General features: G+C 49.8%; 6 protein-coding genes across 7 annotated transcripts; 2 read left to right on the top strand and 4 right to left on the bottom strand.

The window, feature by feature from the left end:
• Positions 1 to 1,460: 1,460 nt before the first annotated feature.
• On the bottom strand, positions 1,461 to 3,328 carry PV10_01432 (uncharacterized protein; the record flags this gene model as incomplete). Its single annotated transcript, XM_016365644.1, has 3 exons — positions 1,461 to 1,920; positions 1,991 to 2,170; positions 2,241 to 3,328. 3 exons carry the CDS (start codon positions 3,326 to 3,328, stop codon positions 1,461 to 1,463), a joined length of 1,728 nt encoding a protein of 575 aa, XP_016229293.1.
• A 6,204-nt stretch (positions 3,329 to 9,532) lies between these two features.
• On the bottom strand, positions 9,533 to 13,097 carry PV10_01431 (uncharacterized protein; the record flags this gene model as incomplete). The annotated part of the gene is made up of 3 exons (XM_016365643.1): positions 9,533 to 10,407; positions 10,463 to 12,962; positions 13,014 to 13,097. The coding sequence occupies 3 exons, from the start codon at positions 13,095 to 13,097 to the stop codon at positions 9,755 to 9,757; spliced, it is 3,237 nt and encodes a 1,078-aa protein (XP_016229292.1). The 3' UTR covers positions 9,533 to 9,754.
• A 650-nt stretch (positions 13,098 to 13,747) lies between these two features.
• Positions 13,748 to 15,274, top strand: PV10_01430 (ribosomal protein L16). The gene is made up of 2 exons (XM_016365642.1): positions 13,748 to 13,826; positions 13,879 to 15,274. Exons 1-2 carry the CDS (start codon positions 13,799 to 13,801, stop codon positions 14,658 to 14,660), a joined length of 810 nt encoding a protein of 269 aa, XP_016229291.1. The 5' UTR covers positions 13,748 to 13,798; the 3' UTR covers positions 14,661 to 15,274.
• On the bottom strand, positions 14,673 to 15,742 carry PV10_01429 (uncharacterized protein). Its single transcript, XM_016365641.1, has 3 exons — positions 15,241 to 15,742; positions 15,100 to 15,158; positions 14,673 to 14,998 (listed from the first exon to the last, which is right to left on the bottom strand). The coding sequence occupies exons 1-3, from the start codon at positions 15,477 to 15,479 to the stop codon at positions 14,763 to 14,765; spliced, it is 534 nt and encodes a 177-aa protein (XP_016229290.1). The 5' UTR covers positions 15,480 to 15,742; the 3' UTR covers positions 14,673 to 14,762.
• A 225-nt stretch (positions 15,743 to 15,967) lies between these two features.
• PV10_01428 lies at positions 15,968 to 17,718 on the top strand. 2 transcript variants are annotated; one of them, XM_016365639.1, is made up of 3 exons: positions 15,968 to 16,247; positions 16,309 to 16,378; positions 16,432 to 17,718. In XM_016365639.1, exons 1-3 carry the CDS (start codon positions 16,030 to 16,032, stop codon positions 16,930 to 16,932), a joined length of 789 nt encoding a protein of 262 aa, XP_016229288.1. In that variant the 5' UTR covers positions 15,968 to 16,029; the 3' UTR covers positions 16,933 to 17,718. The 2 variants fall into 2 exon arrangements, with proteins under 2 accessions (XP_016229288.1, XP_016229289.1); XM_016365640.1 differs by having other exon boundaries at positions 15,968 to 16,378.
• Positions 16,962 to 17,755, bottom strand: PV10_01427 (uncharacterized protein; the record flags this gene model as incomplete). The annotated part of the gene is made up of 3 exons (XM_016365638.1): positions 16,962 to 17,344; positions 17,415 to 17,591; positions 17,749 to 17,755. 3 exons carry the CDS (start codon positions 17,753 to 17,755, stop codon positions 16,962 to 16,964), a joined length of 567 nt encoding a protein of 188 aa, XP_016229287.1.
• Between the last annotated feature and the right edge of the window lie 314 nt (positions 17,756 to 18,069).

Genomic DNA, 18,069 nt, shown 5'->3' with positions numbered 1-18,069 from the left:
AACGCCCAGCGCCAGTTCAGGTGAGCAACCAGTGCATATGCTGTGGGAATGTTTAGTCTCCTTGCATTTGGGGTTAACGTCCCTCGCGTAGAGAAGCTTACCAATAACTGAGCCGAACGCTGAGCCAGGCAAGGCAGCGAGGTTGAGCAAACCCACAACCACTCCTCGCCACTTCTTAGGTACGATCTCATTAGAGGCTGCGAATGCGAGCTGCTGGAGTCCTGCACCGACGCCCTGTAATCCATATCAGCTGAGTTCACCGTGTAGAAAGAGGGTCGAACCATTAAAGTCGACCCAGCTATGATATTCCCAACTGAATGTGCCCTGGACGCAATAGAACAGCCTGTAGTAACTAATTCAGTTCCCTGTGCGGACTCTCATGCGACGAAATCTTGTTCGAAGGCGAGAGCTTGCCTACCAATTAGCCCTAAGGCGTTGCCCACAAGGAAGAAATTCCTTCGTCCGAAGATGTCACTACAGCGGCCAGCGATGGTAGTGACTACAGCCGCGGCTAGAGTCCACGCTGTAGGGATCCAAGAAATCCGATCCGATGGTCCGATAGCGCTATTGATCGTCAAAAGTATAGCAGACGGTAGAACGAAGGAGAAGAGACACGCTTCGTAGGTGAATGCGATTGCCTGCAAGTCTGGTGAGCCAACTGAGCATTTCACTCTCGCCGTTTCCTGCCCCTTCATCTATGGAATCAAGCACAACGACGTACCACACAAGCCATGACTGTCCAAATATCCACGTCACGAGTCTCATACGATTCAATCTCTTGCTGGAGGGTCCGACCATCTTCTGCAACTTGAACAGGAGTCATTTTCTGATCGTCACGTTCTTGGTATTCGCCGTGAAAGGTGGTGGGCTCATTTTTGGCCTCTTTTGGAACCGCCATAGCTTATTTGGTTGTCCAGTTCGGGTTGAAACAGATTTACACACTATTTCCAAGGTTTGATGTATTCCAGGATCGATTCATATATATGGCTGTTGTGTTGACGAAGGCTGTATGTCGAAAAGGGTAAGTGTCTCCGCTGCGTCCTCGGCTATCTCTAGGCGTCCGGGGGAATCTGTCCCCATGGGGATGCATGTGCCGGGGCTCCTGGATATCCATCTTCGGAGAAGAATTGGAGCGAAATAAGCTGACAGGGTCTAGCCGACGACCGACTCGACACTTGTACTAGAGTGCTATCGTATTGGTTCCGAAACGAAGCGGAAAGTGTTGGCATACCCATCATTTAGCCAGGTTACGAACGATGGACAGGAATCGAGCACTTCAACTGTGCGGGATATTCTCTAACGGCTTACAGGTACACTTGCGAATTCATACTCCGGAGTCGAAAGGCTGGTCCGCGACTTTTGCATCAATGCCAGCGAAGTCCCTCTGCATGTTGAGACTTGAGACCGCATGATCTCCTTTCTACTTTTGGTCGTGTGATCGACTCATCCCGATGTAACATCTATAACCGCGCACTGTATCCTTTCTTCGACACATATCGATCGCGTAGCTGTCTTCTCAGAATCTTCCCGCTTGGATTTCGTGGAATCTCCTCAACGAATGTCGCCCCACCCGACAAGCGCTTGTATCTAGCCACCTTTGCCTCAACAAATTTTTGTATTTCGATTGCAGTCATTAGATTACCCGCTTTGGAGGGCTCGCGTACTATGAAAGCATGAGGGGACTCGTCGCCATCCGGCGTCGGTATGCCAATGACCGCAGCATCATTGATGGCGGGATGCTCTAAAAGCAATGCCTCAAGCTCTGCAGGGGCAACCTGATGGCCCTTGACCTTAATGAGTTCCTTAAGTCGATCGACAATCACGAACTCTCCGGCAAGTGTGACATAAGCGATATCGCCAGTTTTGAGCCATCCGTCGGGTGTGAGGGTCTCTGCTGTGGCCTGGGGATTCTTCCAGTAGCTAGTAAATTTGGTGGTGTGAGATTGTCCATTGGTTTTGGTGTCCGGCAAAGATGGAAGATTGAACATACCCTTTCATGATATTTAACCCCCGACACCACAATTCTCCTCGAGCTTCGGGACCTCGAGCAGTGATTTCTTTGCCAGTATGTTCGTCCACAATCATGGCCTCAGTGCCCGCAAGGGGCTCGCCAACTGAGTTATCATTGACCACGCCATTGATGTACGGGAAAAGAAGGGAGCATGTGGTTCTGATCACATAGTCAGTGCTTCCACACATTGACGCATTTGCGAGGAGAAATTAGCATTGTGGAATCTTACTCGGTCATACCCCAACCTTGTTTCATATTCAGCATCTCTTCCTCTTTTCGCTTCCGATTCAATCTTCGCTCAACTTGTTCTGCAATATCTCTCCCAAGAGGGGCAGATCCGCACCCAATGAAGTTGACCGTTCTCAAGTCATACTTGTCAACAATCGGGTGCTTCGCTAGTGCCAAAGCAATTGGCGGTACAAGATGGAGATCCGTAACCTTGTACTTTTGGACGTACTCGAGCATTTGAACGAAGTCGAACTTGGCCATTACCAGTACTGTTCGTTCATGGTGGAAATAGCTGGCAATGTAAACCGTTTGACCATATGCATGATAGAGAGGGAGGTATGCTAGCGAGATGCCCGTCGCCTTTCTCATTTCGTAGTCCGGGTGCAACTGCATTGCATACACAGTCTGCATAGTATTAGAAATGTAATTGAGGTGGCTGATCTCAACTCCTTTGGGAAAGCCAGTAGTTCCTGACGAGTAGTTGAGCGCGAGGATGCGGTCAGATTCGCCTGGGCCGGTCAAATCGTCCCAGACAAAGTGTTTGGCTTTCTCGGCGTTTGCAGAAATGAGATCACCCCAGTAGGCAGCACCGGCCACACCTGACCCAGAGCCATCATATACCGCACTGTCGAAGACAAAGACCCGTGACAAATCCAGACGTGCCTCTTTGGCTGCTTGTAGTCCGGTCTGAAGGGCAGAGTTGTGACAAAGTATCAGCGTGGCCCCAGAGTCTCGCAACTGGTAAGCCAGCTCTCGAGAGGTAAACGTTGGATTGGCTCCCGTGAAGATGCCTCCAGCCATGATTGTCCCCATGAAAATGACCGGCACGAATATATCGTTAGGGCTGAAGAGAAGAAGACGGTCACCCGGATGAAACCACCCAGACTCCCGAAGTCCCAGAGCGAATCGTTGACACCATAGCTGGAAGGATGCACGTGTGAGGAAGTGTGTCCCGGGACGGGCAGCTTCGGCAAGATAGACTTTGTCCGGGTTATTGGGGGCATGAGGAAGATTGGCGGAAGAACCGAAGAGAAAGGTTGGAAGGGAGCATCTTGGAATATCGATCGTCCAGCGCGACTTAATTGGCATCGTCGCGTTCTGACCTCAGATCTAAAGATGTAAAATTGAGCAAGCTCAGCGACTTCAGAACAATCAAGCTGTACAAAGTTGAATAGCCCTTCGTCGACAGCGAGGTGGTCCACAAACGGTGGAATCAGGATTGTCCGAAGACAGCAATGAAGATATACCCAACCAACCGCCATGACAAGCTATCTAGGGTGCCGGATAGCATGGCCGACTTCGATCTATTCCACCTCATTCCTTGCGACATACCGAGATTCGGTGGTCGGATGAGGCCAAACCGATCGGGTAGGCGTGGCCGTGGCCGAGGCTCTTTCGGAATCTCTGCCTCGTTTAAGCCCATATCAGATGAGTCTCCACCCGCGCTTGTGCAGCTTGATCTAGATGGGGTGACTTCACCATGGCATGACTTGGATCGAGATCAAGATGCCCCAGGTTGCCTATGTCCCACGGGGAGATGCCAATCCCTGGAAAGCTGCGAGGGTCGAAGTATAGCGCTATGAGGCTAAGCGTTTAAGGAGTGGGACTCAGAAAGTATCTCCGTCTTAGCAATTACTCCATACTTATCCACGTGACATCATAAAGCGGGGTTCTTGGGGCCTGGATCTCCAAGGTCGAGGTATCCCCCAGCTTTTGAATAATTCTTCTATCCCAGCTACCCATATAAAATCTCGAATTTCCCAATTAAGTCGTGTCTTCCAATCATAGACGCTCAACCACTGCATCAGTATTTAACCTTCGCCCAAACATCCACAATGTCTTGTTGCAATGATCACAAACAATCATGCCGCAGCTCCGTACCAGGGCATCGAAGGCATGTTCAGCCTGTCGCATCAGGAAAATCCGGTGCAATGTAACCACCAATGGCGTTCCTTGTGCGAGCTGCTCCAGTGCGGGCATCGAGTGCTCGTCGGATCCTGCGAAACGCGCAATCCGGAGTATCACTGCCAAAGAGCACCAGAGTGTTCCGACCGGCCTTCATATCTTCGACATGCACACGATTGCTCCTGCCCACGAGAACGTCAGCGAAGCAGATAATATTTTGAAAGACCAGCTACCACAGGACGTGAGCTCCAGAATCGAAAACTTTCTTGCCTACGCACCTCAGGCTTTGGAGTTCAATTTAGATCAAGCTCTCTCCGCCACGCATGGCCGCTCAACCTCTTCCACGTTCTCGGTTTACCACGACTCAGCCAACTATCGTGCTCCTGGCGAGGATGTCACCATGCACTCCCTGGAATTTTCTCAACCGTATCCAACTGTGGATGAGTGGCCCAGTGCTACCCAAACAATCGGTGGGAATCTGCAAACAAGATTCTCACTTCCCCAACAGCAACCATTCCGCAGAACTAGACTGCCCGACTATATCCAGCCAGTCCGAAGCCAGTTAGCTCCAGATGATTTGATGTTTCTGGAGCAAAAGCGAGCGTTATCAGTGCCCGAAGGTCCACTACAAAACGAGCTTTTACAAAGCTACTTCCTCTATGTCCATCCTTTCTTACCATTGCTGGACCTTGAGACTTTTCTGCAGGCTCTGAACAATGACGGCCACATGCACAAAATTCCCCTAATCCTATTCCAAGCAGTCATGTTTTGTGGTGTACCTTTCGTCGACATGCGGTACCTCCACAACGAAGGCCTCAAGAGTCGCGAACAAGCACGCTGCAAGTTTTTCGAGAAGGTCAGGGTAGGCCAACAGGGTTCTCCGAGCGTCGTTGCTCTTATCTTCGCAAGTTCACTGACTTCGCTGCATATAGCTACTATTTGACTTCAATGTCGAGCTTGATCCCATGACCTTGATTCGAGCTACTCTCCTAATGACTTATTGGTACGATATGCCCGAAGATATCAAAGGTCGGTGGTATTGGTTGAGGATCGGCCTTTCTTATGCCTATGAGATCGGACTTAATCGAAGGGCACACCCCTACGATTTGTCTCTGGCTCAACAACAATCTAGACGGAAGCTATGGTGGTGCTGTTATACGAGAGAGAGACTGACTTGTCTCACTGAGCGGCGTCAAAGCACCATCCTCGAAGGCGACGCCGACCTTGACATACCCACTCTGGACGATTTTCAAACTCGACTCTTTATCGATGTTCTCCGGAGGAATGACGTTTTGGTGACAGAACGTCAGGCGGACATCTTGAATCAATTGTGGATCGAAAAGATCAAGCTATGCGTGATCTTTGGCCGGGTTCTCGACACGCTCTATGTGCCTCGCGGTCACCGCCGTTTTTCCAACTCAGAGATCAAAGTTGTCCTTGTTCCGCGGGAGTCGGATTTGACTGTGCGTGACGTTGTCGGCCTGGACCAAGAGCTGAGCCAATGGAGTGCGCAGTACCGCTCGAGCTTGAAAGACCTCCACGACCCCAACACATCATCGCAAGATTGTGACATTGTGCGTCTTCACCAGGGACTTCTAAACCTTGTATACCATTCCGTCTGCAGCATGGTACATCTACCACAATGCCGTCAAGATTTGCCGTTAGAATCGGCTGCACACGCACTTCAGGTGATTGCAGGCCAGAAGCTGAGCGAAGCCGCGCAAGAAAGCACTGGAGTTGCGAAACGGCTGATGAATGAAGGTCTCATCGAACGCCTTGCCCCAATCGCAATCGTTGCGCTCCTTTTCGCCGGAATGCAGCATATCAGCGACATGTGCAGTGTCAATGTCTCAGCACGGGTAGCCGCAGCACTGTTTCTGGAACAAACCCTCCAATGTCTAAGACGCTTGAGAGAGGTGTACGGCTCTGCTCGTCATGCCATCGGACTATTGAAGATTGTCCATCAGGCAAAGGATATTGGCCCATTTCCAGGAGAGCAGCACAATAGCACGTCTTCACCGGGTAATAGATCAGGTGTTGTCGAGGCACCTCCTCAGCCTGCCTCTGGCACTCTTCCTGAGCAGTCTAGAGGCGCGGAAAATCAAAAAACGAAAGATTCGGCGCTGGTTGCTAGTCCTTCCAGCTCAAGTTTCGGGGGGAACTCTCGAAGAGGTCAAGATTTTCCATATGAAATCGACTTCGATTTGGAGAGTATAATTAACATGTATAGTCCTCGAGTCCAACCAATCTGATGAGTCATCGCATCATCCTTACAGCATCTGAAGCATTCTGTCGCTCATCAATCTACTCCTCGTTCCTATGTTGACTAGCGCCGTCCTGTGCCAGATACTTCATGTCGGCCTCTAAACCATAAGAGTGTTTAACTCTTTGTCGCAGTGCTGTATACATAACGTTGGAAATGCGCATTCAACTCTAGAGTTGGTGCATCGCCTGGCGGCAACATGTGTGAAACATAAATTCCACAAGTCCCTGCTTTTCTGTCGATAAACTAGGAAAAAATTAATCAGTGTGGAGAACAAATCAACGGCTCTGGTCGAGATCGGAATGGAGAATGGAACAGATGTTTTCTTTTTGTGCAAATTGAAGACAAGAGACCTACCCAGAAGGAATTTGGAAGTCCACTCCAAAATAGCATGCCGGACGAACAGTGCCCTTGTATCTCCTCCATGCACAAAGCTGCTCCTAGCCCATGGTTGAATTCGCTATCTCTAGGCAACCCATTGGTCATGGCTGCAGAAATAATTCCAGTAGAGAGCTCTTTTCCTAAAGCGCTCAGATTCGGCTCCTTCAGCTGCGGGGTGAAAAGAGCATCAACAGTTTCTGGTCGAAGGAGCTTGCTGTCGTTCAGTAGCAGACTCATCAACACCTTGATGTAGTCCTGCGCACAGGTCCATAGACCTCCACCACCGTAGTCGGCATTAGGGCGCTCGAAAGGGAACCATCCGCTCTGATCAACGGTGACCTTGCCAGTCTCGTGATCCCTCCAAGCTCGGCCGCCAATCTTGGCCAGAATTTCTGGGTGGTCCCACGGATGGAACGTGGTGAAGGGCATTCCGAGCACATTGAAGATATTGGCTTGCATGAACTCTCCCAGTCTGACTCCGCTCACTCGCTCGACCAACCGCCCCGCATACTCGATTGAAACACCGTACGTCCAGCTCTCCCCGGGCTCGAAGACAAGTGGTCCCTCACAGCTGTCTTTCGGGGCATCCAAACTGAATGCTACAGGCATACCTAAAACATCTGTCGAATACTTTGTAAGCGCCGGATTCATGCCAATATAGGCAAAGCCTGACGTATGTGTCAGGAGTTTGCGGAGAGTGATTTCCTTGCTGGCCTTGCGCAGGATAGGTTTACCGGTTTCAGGGTCGAAGCCTTCTAGGACATCGAGCGTGTTGAAATCGGTGAGAACTTCCTTGATTGGGGCATCAAGCTTCAAAAGACCTTTTTCGACGCATTTTAGTGCCGAGATGGCTGTAAGAAGCTGACACAAGCATTGTTAGTAGCCATAGAGTTTAGACAAACAGCTGTTTCCTGATGGCTTATACCAAATCCCACAGTTAGCATACCTTAGTACAGCTGGCCACCCATGTAACCGTGTCCACTTTCATCGAGCTAGCGTCAGGTTCCGCGCCAGCTTTGCCGAAGGCACGGTTGTAGAAGATGGTGCCTATATCAGGGATGTCAGTTTCGCCACACTCTGTTTTTGTCACCTCGCAGCTTTCTAGACAACCAAGGTGCTAGACGGGAAGTTCGAGCTACACAAAGTAAGATGATCTCACCGTCTTTTCGACCGGCGACGCATGCTGCGCCCGCCACGATTCCTTCTTCAATAGACCGCGCAATTTTCGACTCGAAATCTGAGGAATCCATCTTGGCCCTGGACGAAATGACCCTATCAAAATCCTGTTATGAAGATTGGAAGATTCATTCGTTCGAGAAGATATGGGAGATCAGTTGAACAATATATTCGGCTGCAATGGCGATGATCCGATGGTGCCTTGATCGAGGAACCAAGCTAAGATGGGACACACGGCCCATTTGGGACCGTCATTCCGCGGCCGGGTCCCATTCTGCGAAATATTGCCGAAGCCTTCCATGCAAACGGCATTTTTCCAAGAACTGCGATGTATTCCATAGTTCTCATCAACCATATACAAAGTCAGTAGGTCCAGCTTCTGCTCGAGCCGTGATCGGTTCGAAGACGGAAGGTCTTGCTCGGTTTGTTCCATCTTCCCGGACGTCAAACCTATTGCGACTCTCTTCCACATTCCTTCGCGATAACAATTCCAAATCTGTATTGTGCCGTTGAACAACAACGTAACCAGCTTCTTCCCACTGGTCGAAAATGAAAAATGCAGGCACCTCTTGTCCTTATGTGAACGTTCGGTTTGTTGTGCCGTCGCGCCGTTCTTTGAAAGAGGGATTCTCCAGGATCCATTGACAATAAATTTCGAGTAAAGGGGCCCGCTCGGCCTCGATTCTCTGAATATCGAGCTCGGGATCGGTGGCCCCTAAGCTTAAGATGTTACTGAAGGTGTTACTGGGCAAACGACGACGCTGTGGGAAACTTCGAGGGATGAGGTTCATCAAAGTCAAATTCTTGATGCTGTCTGAACTCGGACATTGAGTTCGTCGGGAACAGGTACGGCCCGGTGCCTGGTGTGGAGCCAAGGAAGGAACCCCTCCTTTTTTGGCTCCCTCCCCTGCAAGGATCTCACTCCGCACCATCTCTCTCCCTAGCTTAGTCTTTACAATATCTTCCATAGCTTATACGATTCCATACACACTGTCTTTTGTCCTTATTCCGAGTGTCTTGACCCACAGGGGCTACACTGGCTCGCGTGAGCCGGGGTTGAACACAGGACAGCATCATCCTTGTCCCGATCGGCGGTGCGCTGGGCGTAGATTTACCTCGTCTTGGCTCTTTCCCGAATTCGGTTTGTCGACAAATCGCTTGTCACCATATCAATCTAGACTTCGACACCGACCAGACCTTTCTAGAGCGACACTAGTCGATGTGATGTCAGGCCTTCTACTGCAACATTCCTTCAATACGGTTTCGAAACCTAGCAATTTGCGGAGACGGTACTCTTTTTGGATTTGTTCACGCACAAAAGCCCTCTTTTCAGGCTCCAGGCCACGAAATGACGACGCCACAGCCATACCACCAGTGCAAGGGTCGCCGTCACAAATTCTTGCTATGTACCTGGAGGACTCATCACTACTTTAGTGAGGATGAGCCTTTTGTAGACACCCTCGTAAACCCCCTACTGAGACTGATCTTACTTCCTTCTCCCGAGTTTCAATATGACATTGCTGCTGCAGTTCGTCTGCTTTTTGTATCAATATATTTTGTTGTCGAGTGCCTCCATTCAGCAGGCAAGGACTATCTATCTTACGCTTTTTGTCACCCAGCTTCTCTTCGCTACTATGGGCATGACTGAGCTCGACCCAGAGTATTCCAGCATTGGCCTGCTTTCATCTCTCGGCCATTTCATGATCCAGCTCGATATTGGCTTGCCGGGCTTGAACGAACCACAGCACCACATCAGGAGCAACTGTCTCCCTCGTTGGTCCTGCACCCTCTTAGCCTCGTCCCTTACCTTTTCGACCACCCTTGGTTCCTCCGCCAGCAACCTTTTTCTTCTTCGGTTGATCCTCACTCTCTTCAGCGTCCTCGTCCATATCAATTTCATCGCCCTTTTTCCTCTTGTCCTTGCCCTGACCTTTGCCCTTAGGGGCGGGCTTCTTTTTAGGTGCCTTGATGTACTTGTCCTTTTTGAGATCGATTTCGTCGCCCGAGTCTTCCACAGCCTCGTCCACAACCTCTTCTGCCTCTGATTCGTCTACTGCTTCTTCCAAATCCGGTTTGTCTCGCTTGGGTGCGGCGCCTTTCGAGGATCCTAGTGTGGTGCCAGCCTTGACAAATGGCATCGGATGACTCTGCGAGTTGTATAGTCGAGTAAATGCCGCCTTAGTCGCTGTATCTATTTTTACCGCCTCTTGATTCATACGTCCAACGCCGAGTTCCAAGACAGCATCGTAGTCATCTCGGGTCAGGTAGTATGAATCCATAAAGTCGATGACGTCCTGGGCAGAGTCTTTGCCCTCGTTTTGAAGTATGTTCACCGTTTTGTTCCAGATGGCTGGTAGATATTGCTGGCGTACTTCATGCCGATCGGCGGACGCACGAAGTCGCATATGTCCTTGGATCTCTTTTACGAGCCGAGAGAGTTTACCTAGAGAAACATGGTCAGTCGAATCCACCAATATTCATACCCCTGCTCCACTTACCAAGCTTGCTGTTGTTTCCGAGCCAGCTAGTAAATCCCACCTGAGTGTTGAAATTTCCATAAATATAACTGGCTGGTCGAACAAAGCTGAAGATGGCATGCGTCGGCATCAAGCTCCATTGTTGTTGAGAACCGTGGATCATTCGATCAACCAGATCACCATCGCTGATGCTGGATGCGGCATTGTCAAACAGTTCCAACAATTTCATTTCTCGCTCTTTTCCAGAGTAGCCATTTGCCAAACTCGGCTGCGTTTTCAAGTAGTTCTCCTGCAGCATAAGATAGCTGAACTCGTGATCGTTGAAATACAACTCAGTCTTGTCATTGAGAGATGCAGAAGAACTTCCAGCAAACATCTGTGGTCGTAATATCTTGCTGACGATGTCCCAGGGCTTTAGTATCACGTGTTTCTCCCATGCTTTCGACATGGCTTTGGTATCGTCAAAATCGAGCTCCTTGTCTTTTTTGTCCAGCTTGATTGTCGACACCATGTTGATGATCTGACGAATGTCCCCGTTGCAACCCTCGATCAAGGCGTTAATGACAGGCATAGGCAACTTGAAGCCTTCACGATAGCAGATTGTAGCAATCCGTCCTCGAATCATGTCAGTGGTGGGTCGTCGGAATGGGAAATCCGCAACACAGCCGTCAAAGGGCTTCATCTTTGGAAGTCGTCGATCGTTGCAAATCATGATGATGGGAACGTGTGTCTTCTTTGCCACCGCTGCAAGCGCTCCAACGCCGCCTCTGTCGCCGGCAGACATGCCATCAACTTCGTCCATGACCAGAAGCAACTTCCGCTTGGACGGGTCAATCTTCTTGCCGTCACCGGCGAAATAGCCCAACAGTGAGGTCGTGTCCAACACACCTCGCAGGCCAGTCTCCAGTAGTTTCTTGTTCCTAGTCTCACTAGCATTGCTCTCGACAACATCGTAACCTTCAAGTTTGGCGACGAGATGAGCGGCAGTCGTCTTACCCACTCCAGGAGGTCCATGAAGCATAGCTGCACGAAAGATGCCCTTGCCAGTAGCACCGGCCATTCGAAAGCCAGACTTGGCGCTCTTCGGCCAGGCCCGAAGCCATGCCTGTAGTCCCTCCACCATGTTTTTGTTTCCGCAAACGCTGCTCATGGAGTCTGGTGCATACTTGTCGACCCAGAGTCGGTCATCACCCTTGGGCTTTGGTTTGGCTGACGCTGGGGCGCCATTTCTAGCAGCCGCAGCCTGCGCGGCCTTTTCAGCTTCTTTCTGCTTTTGTCGCTCTCGTGCTGCCATTTCTTCTGCCTGTTCGCGAATTTTGGCCTCTTCTTTGGCCTGCTTTTCAGCATAGGCCTCGGCTGCCTTGCCATCACCTCCGTTTGCAGGCATTCTACTGATGATTGCGAAGAGGCCCGTCTCGTCAATGGTTTTGATACCGAGGTTTTTGATCGTCTCCAACTTTTTGGGACCAGCATCTGCTCCAAGGACAACGTAGCTGGTCTTCTTGGAAGGGGCACCAGTAACTTTACCGCCATATTGTTTGACCAGATTTTGGCCCTCTTCCCGACCAAGCGTGTTTAAGACACCAGTGAAGACAAAGTTCAGGCCTGCTAGACAATTGGGAGCACCAACTGGGATTTGTGCAGTTCCCTGGGCCGGAGGGGCTACATTGGCGTTTCCTCCTCCAAACTTCCAGGTCTTGGCACCCTCCTCTCTGGGCGGTGGTGTCGGTGCTCGCACTGTAGGGATATTGTCAAGGATGTTCTGTATGTTTTCGCTTTCTGGTTTATCTTCCTTCTTAGCAGGGGTTCGAGGTTTCCTCGAGGTTTGAGCTGGGGCATTTCGGATCTTTTTCTTTGGAACATCATCATCGTCGTCAAGAAAATCGTCATCAGCTTCAAGCTCCTTTGATTTGCGTTTTCGACTAGAAGGTGTAGTTGCGGCCGCATGACTTTTGCGGTTGTTATGTGTAGCAATTTCAGCGACATCAAGGTCATCCTCGTCCTCATCGGCAAGATGCTTCTTTGATTTTCCGTTAGTGTTTTGTGTCGCTCGTTTTGGAGGCTGGATCTCTTCCTCATCGGAACCTTCTTCGTAGTCATCATCAACCTTTCGACTCTTCATATCATTGAAAATATCATCATGACCTTCTTTATCTTCTTCAAGAATCCGGGTATCTCTATCATCTTCTTCAGCGTAGTTCTTGCGGCCAGTCTTCCTAGCAGAACGTCGTCCGGTCGATGGTGTGCTGCCATTTGGTTGTTTGGTAGGGGTTTTGTTGATGCCGTTGCTCACATTTGTAGACTTTGACCTAGTAGGGGTTGCCTTTGTGTTTGTGGGCTTGGCTTTAGAAGAGGCAAAATAGGCTGAGCTTGTGGTTTCTTCCTCGACTGGTTCCCTCGTTGTCTTCTTGATCTTGGGTGTGGAAGATTTGTTGGGATTCACCTCGACAACTTCATCATCGTCATCGTCGGAGACAATCTTGCGTGGGCGGCCTCGAGATTTTTCGTTCTTGGGAGCTTTCTGGATAATTGTTAGTCGATGTAGACTTTTGAAGAGCGTGTACTATCATACGACGTCTTTCTTTGTATCTGCCGGTTTGGGGGCGGACTTCGCGGCAGCGCCGCCTCCGAAGAAACTCCTTATATCGGAAGGCATCTTCTGTCGATCTGGAATAAAAGTATCAAGAAGAAGACACCGAGTAGCGCATCACAACGCTGAGGCCTGGGAACGGTAAGGAAGTGGCCTGTCGTCCGACCGAGGGATGGTGGTTTGAATCCGTGCGATGTGAGCACCAGATCTCGATGGGACAAACGCCCTACCAGACTTCATGACGCGCCTGCACTTTAACAGTGACGCGACTGGAACCTGCCCGCCAAGGCCAACTAAAATCTGCTGGCACTTCACCCCGCTTCGGGACGAGGATTATGCCGCCCTGTACATCCTCCCTAGAGAGATCCTTCCACTAGCCAAGTAAGGAGCCCCCAGCCTACTGGTGGTTACCTAAATGATTGGTGTATTGACGACCATCCCTCCTTGCCGCTTTCACAGTATTCAATACTCCCAACGCCGTCGCCCTTTTCATTCCCATCTCATTAGCTGATGGCGCTTCTTCTTTCTAGTCCCAGATGGCGCTTGAGGGATTGCCACTCGGCGAAGAGAAGTCTCTCGTTCTCGCGCATAGTTTCCATTTGTTGGTGCTGAAGACGAACATGGGTGGATCGTGCCAAGTATATTAATATCACGTGATTCTTTCCAAGCTTCAATGTTTCCACGATTTCTCTCAGTTCACCAGTCCAATGTTTCAACTTGAATAAACACAGCCAAATTTGACCAACCTAGCTTTTGGTCTCGGCGCAATGACCGGCCCTGCGATGGGCCCTTCAGGTATGTTGGCTTCTTTATAAACTTGCGAATATATTGCTAATCATGACAAAAGTGGCCTGCCTGCGCTATCTGCGATCAACCACCGTCTTTCGCAAACCCTCCATCCTCATTCCAACGAGCTCTATCCTCTCGACGCAGCGAGACGCGACTGTGCGATCCTCACAATGTATCAAAATGCGGGCGTTCTCAACCCAGCCTTCTCGGCAGAATTGGCTGCAACCAGTGCGAGCTGAAAAGTCCAAGTCCATGGTTGGCCGGCCGAGGATGCCCACAGGTGGCAGCACGCGCGGCACGACTGTTGTGTGGGGCGATTACGGACTTCGAATGAAAGATCATGATCGTCGTGTATCTGCCAAACAGCTTCGAATCGGCGAGGAAACGATCCGCCGGCGGCTTCGAGGAGAACATTTCAGACTGTACACTCGTGTGAGTGCCAACATTGGTGTTTACACCAAAGGAAGTGAAGTGCGTATGGGTAAGGGAAAGGGTAAATTCGACTACTGGGCAGCAAGAATTCCGGTGAGCCGAATCGTGTTTGAGCTCAAGGGGCAGATCCACGAGCAAGTAGCTCGAGATGCTTTCAGGCTTGCTGGCGACAAACTGCCTGGATTGTGGGAGTTTGTCAAGAAAGGAGATCCGCCAGTGGTTGGGATCACGAAACTCGGAAATGGAGTCACTCTGCAGAGCTTGAAGGAGGCCAGGAGACCTGTTGTACCCAAGGACAAATTAGGTGAAGTTTCTGACATTGTTGGGCCATCCGGTTCCAGCACGGCTCCACGATCAGTTTCACGGGAGATGGACTCGACAAAGACAGAGGCAGCTATTTCGCCTTGATGTACAACAAGACTTGAATCTGGCATTATAACTATGGTGGACTTCGATTACAGCAGTGTTGCAGGCGCTGTGGCTGGACTTTAAAGCTAAACTGGCAAGACCTTAAGCACCGATCCCGGAACCAGGACCATACCCTTGCTCTCTGCGTGTATTCTTCTGGTCGCTGGGTTGGTCTGCTGTTCCCCCATAACCACCGTCCTGGTTGGCAGTGCCTGTTGAAGTGGTGGTTTTACCGCCCATGCCTGACTCGGAGATATTCTGGCCGTATCTGATATTATCGGCAGTGCGTTGGCCATCTTGAGATGACGTGGCAGCACCTTCCGATTTGTTGGATCCGGCTGTGATTCAAGAGTCAGTAGGGTGAAAATTAGGAACAGATGCAAAAAGGAGCATTTTGAGAGATGTTCTAGGGCTGGAAGAATAAATGTCATCTACTTACAACCTAATTGCCCTTGATCCTTGTCCGAGGGATTGGTCACGGTCTTGATGGACTCGTATCTTTTGTTCGACCACATTGTTAGTGATTCAACGAACACGTATGACATCAAGTTTTAAGGACGAGACAGTCGACTTGACTTACTGAGTAGTCTCCCCACCGGGCTCAGTATCCATCAATTTCTCCTTGTTGCTGGACATGCTGGCTGCTCTGTGCTTAATGCTCTGATTGAAACCACCTGAAACTGCAGAGGAAATAGCACTGTCACTCTGGCGTCTTGAACTTGACTCGCCACCGGATGGATTCAACTTTTGAAAAGAGTCGTACCAGTCACAGGTGAGGACGTTGTCTATAGTTTGGGAGATGGCGTGAAACAAGTCCATCTAATGAAGAAGGCTAAGGGTCATTATATTTGGTTTTCTCGCCCAGACCATGTGAATATATATGGGTCTTTAGGTGGGAAAGGTCAAAGTTGTGATGTATGCGTCTTCATCCCTACCGTTCAACACTTTTGCCTTTGACGTCACTGATATTGGGGGAATGTTCTGTGGTTGGAGAAACATGCATGGGTTTAGTGTAGTCATTATGGAGGTATACTTGAACTATCACGCTGAAGTCCATGGAAGAGTCGCAGAGGATGGAGTACATGATCAAAGCAGGTGAGAGGATGCGAACATCTACCCATTAAGAGGTAACAAGAGCTCATTGTCGAGAGAATTGTGCTGAGCAACTGGCAACCACTACTGGACATAAAATGGAGGTTTGACATTGGATAGGCATCTCCTCTCGTTAAAGCAGCGGCCGAATATCAAACCATCAGTAATAATAATAATTGTTGTCACCTGAGGAAATCACAATTTCTCAAACCACAGCTTCATGCTCATTTCTACAACGACGTCTCTTAAAACCAAGTTATAGGACAGATCCCTCGTTATGATCCCAATATACTCCTCTCTCCGGTCAGGAGCTACTCCAGCTGCACACCTCCCACAATGCCTCAAAACCTGTCGACATAATGCTCCCCACTCACTACGCCAAAGGCCGCAGTTGCGGACTTTTTTTCAATCAGCTAGACACCCTCAACAACACGGACCGTCGCAGCAATGGCAAGCCGCTCGAGAACATGCAAGAATAAAGAACCAGACAGCTTTGTATGTCGTCAAGAGACGAAGGAAGATTCAGAGAAGATAGTTGCTAACACAAAATGCATAGGTTCTATGGCCTCAGTCTGGGAATTGGAGTCGTTGCGGTTTCATATGCTTCTGTGCCTCTTTATAAAATGGTTCGAGCTGTCTGTCGTGGAAATATATATACCTATGCTAATGGTCAACACAGATCTGCCAACAAACAGGCTGGGGAGGTCAACCTGTGAAAGCTCACGACTCGGGCGGCGACCCGACAGTACGTCTCAAGCCGGTGGAAGATCACCGCCGCCTACGCATTACATTTCACGGGTCTGTGTCAGACGTTTTGGATTGGAAGTTCACGCCTCAACAACGGGAAGTCCGGGTACTTCCTGGCGAGACGGCGTTGGCCTTTTTCACAGCTACAAACAAGAGTGACAAGGACATCATTGGCATTGCCACATACTCGGTGACCCCAGGCCAGGTCGCCCCATATTTTAGCAAGATCCAATGCTTCTGCTTTGAAGAGCAGAGGCTGAACGCAGGCGAGACCGTGGACATGCCTGTATTCTTCTTTATCGACCCAGAATTCGTCAAGGACCCAGCAATGGCCAAGATCGACACAATCACCCTGAGCTATACCTTCTTCAAGGCAAGATATGACGACAACGGAGTCTTGACCACGCTCCCTCTAGGCATGGCACCAGCATGAACAGACACCGACTATTATCAATTAACGAATCATCTCCCCTTCAACCACTCAACGAGATCGTCCACTCCTCGATCTGGTGGAAAGACCGGGTACCACCATTTGACGATCAGCCCACCTTCGACTGCAATCATCGACCTCTTCAAGACCTTTGTGTCATTCCATTCAAATGTCGGCAAGTGAAGGGTTTGTTGAAAGGTCAAATCCTCGTCACTGAGCAAGTCATACGGCAGACGAAGCCTGGCGTGGACCTCGGCCTGATATGCCGGAGACTGAGTCGAGATACCATAGACGGCAGTTACTCCCAAGGAGCGTAACTGGGAGAAATTGTCTCGAAAGGAACAGGCTTGCGGGGTACAGCCACGAGCGCCGGGTGTTTCATTCCACGAATCCGGAATCTTCTCATTCGGTGCGCCTAAAAGGGAAGTCGAACAACGATCGTCAGTGCCTCTTCATCCAAATGAATGGGAATGGACCTAGCATACCCGTTCTAGGATAGATGAAGAGAATAGTCAAGCCAGGAAGATTGGCAAGCACGACTTTGTTGGAAGGATCCCTGGCCACCGGCAATGAAATATCGGTGGGGATGCGAAAGCCGCTGGTCAAATGATCATATTGACCATCATCCTTGGGTACTGGTAGGTCGTCGGGAAATGAGGTATCTTATCCTCTCAGATAAATGTATGATTAGTAGATATATATATTTCACAGGACTAAAACTGTGATGATGAAATGATGCAACACATAACCCATAATACACGAGAGCCAAAGAATAGGTAGGTGATAGCAGAGAGCTCTGCATGTAAGCATAAAACTTACGAGCCATATGTTGATTCTGACTATTCTCGCTCTCTGGCGAAGGGAGAGACTTGGTTTGGAAACTACTGGAGCGTGACAGGGCTGGACGAGGTTCGGACACGACGGGGATTGAGGTTGCTGGACTAGTGGCACGACTAGATAGGGATCAGTGACGCTGGTAGTCGTGGAGGAGTTGAGTTGATTGAGTGATTGAGATGGGAAAGACACGATGGACGTATTCTGTGGAAGGCTATATCATATCTAGGGCAGCATGATGCACCCCGCATGGATTCATGTCAACCACTACTCCCAGGACTCTTCACAATGTAATTAGGCGAGGAT

Source organism: Exophiala mesophila (genome assembly GCF_000836275.1).
Source record: "Exophiala mesophila strain CBS 40295 unplaced genomic scaffold supercont1.1, whole genome shotgun sequence".
NCBI lineage: Eukaryota > Fungi > Ascomycota > Eurotiomycetes > Chaetothyriales > Herpotrichiellaceae > Exophiala > Exophiala mesophila.
Note: the sequence above shows the minus strand (reverse complement) of the source record. Positions and strands in the feature narration are given on the sequence as shown.

What these genes read in the sequence shown, in the direction of transcription:
- PV10_01430 (XM_016365642.1), top strand. Translation starts at nt 13,799, where the DNA reads ATGACCGGCCCTGCGATGGGCCCTTCAG. An exon ending in CCCTGCGATGGGCCCTTCAG is followed by an intron (nt 13,827 to 13,878) that starts GTATGTTGGCTT and finishes TCATGACAAAAG; the next exon opens with TGGCCTGCCTGCGCTATCTG.
- PV10_01429 (XM_016365641.1), bottom strand. Translation starts at nt 15,479, where the DNA reads ATGGACTTGTTTCACGCCATCTCCCAAACTATAGACAACGTCCTCACC. An exon ending in CCCGGTGGGGAGACTACTCA is followed by an intron (nt 15,159 to 15,240) that starts GTAAGTCAAGTC and finishes GTCGAACAAAAG; the next exon opens with ATACGAGTCCATCAAGACCG. An exon ending in GGATCAAGGGCAATTAGGTT is followed by an intron (nt 14,999 to 15,099) that starts GTAAGTAGATGA and finishes CTTGAATCACAG; the next exon opens with CCGGATCCAACAAATCGGAA.
- PV10_01428 (XM_016365639.1), top strand. Translation starts at nt 16,030, where the DNA reads ATGATCCCAATATACTCCTCTCTCCGGTCAGGAGCTACTCCAGCTGCA. An exon ending in ATAAAGAACCAGACAGCTTT is followed by an intron (nt 16,248 to 16,308) that starts GTATGTCGTCAA and finishes CAAAATGCATAG; the next exon opens with GTTCTATGGCCTCAGTCTGG. An exon ending in CTGTGCCTCTTTATAAAATG is followed by an intron (nt 16,379 to 16,431) that starts GTTCGAGCTGTC and finishes TGGTCAACACAG; the next exon opens with ATCTGCCAACAAACAGGCTG.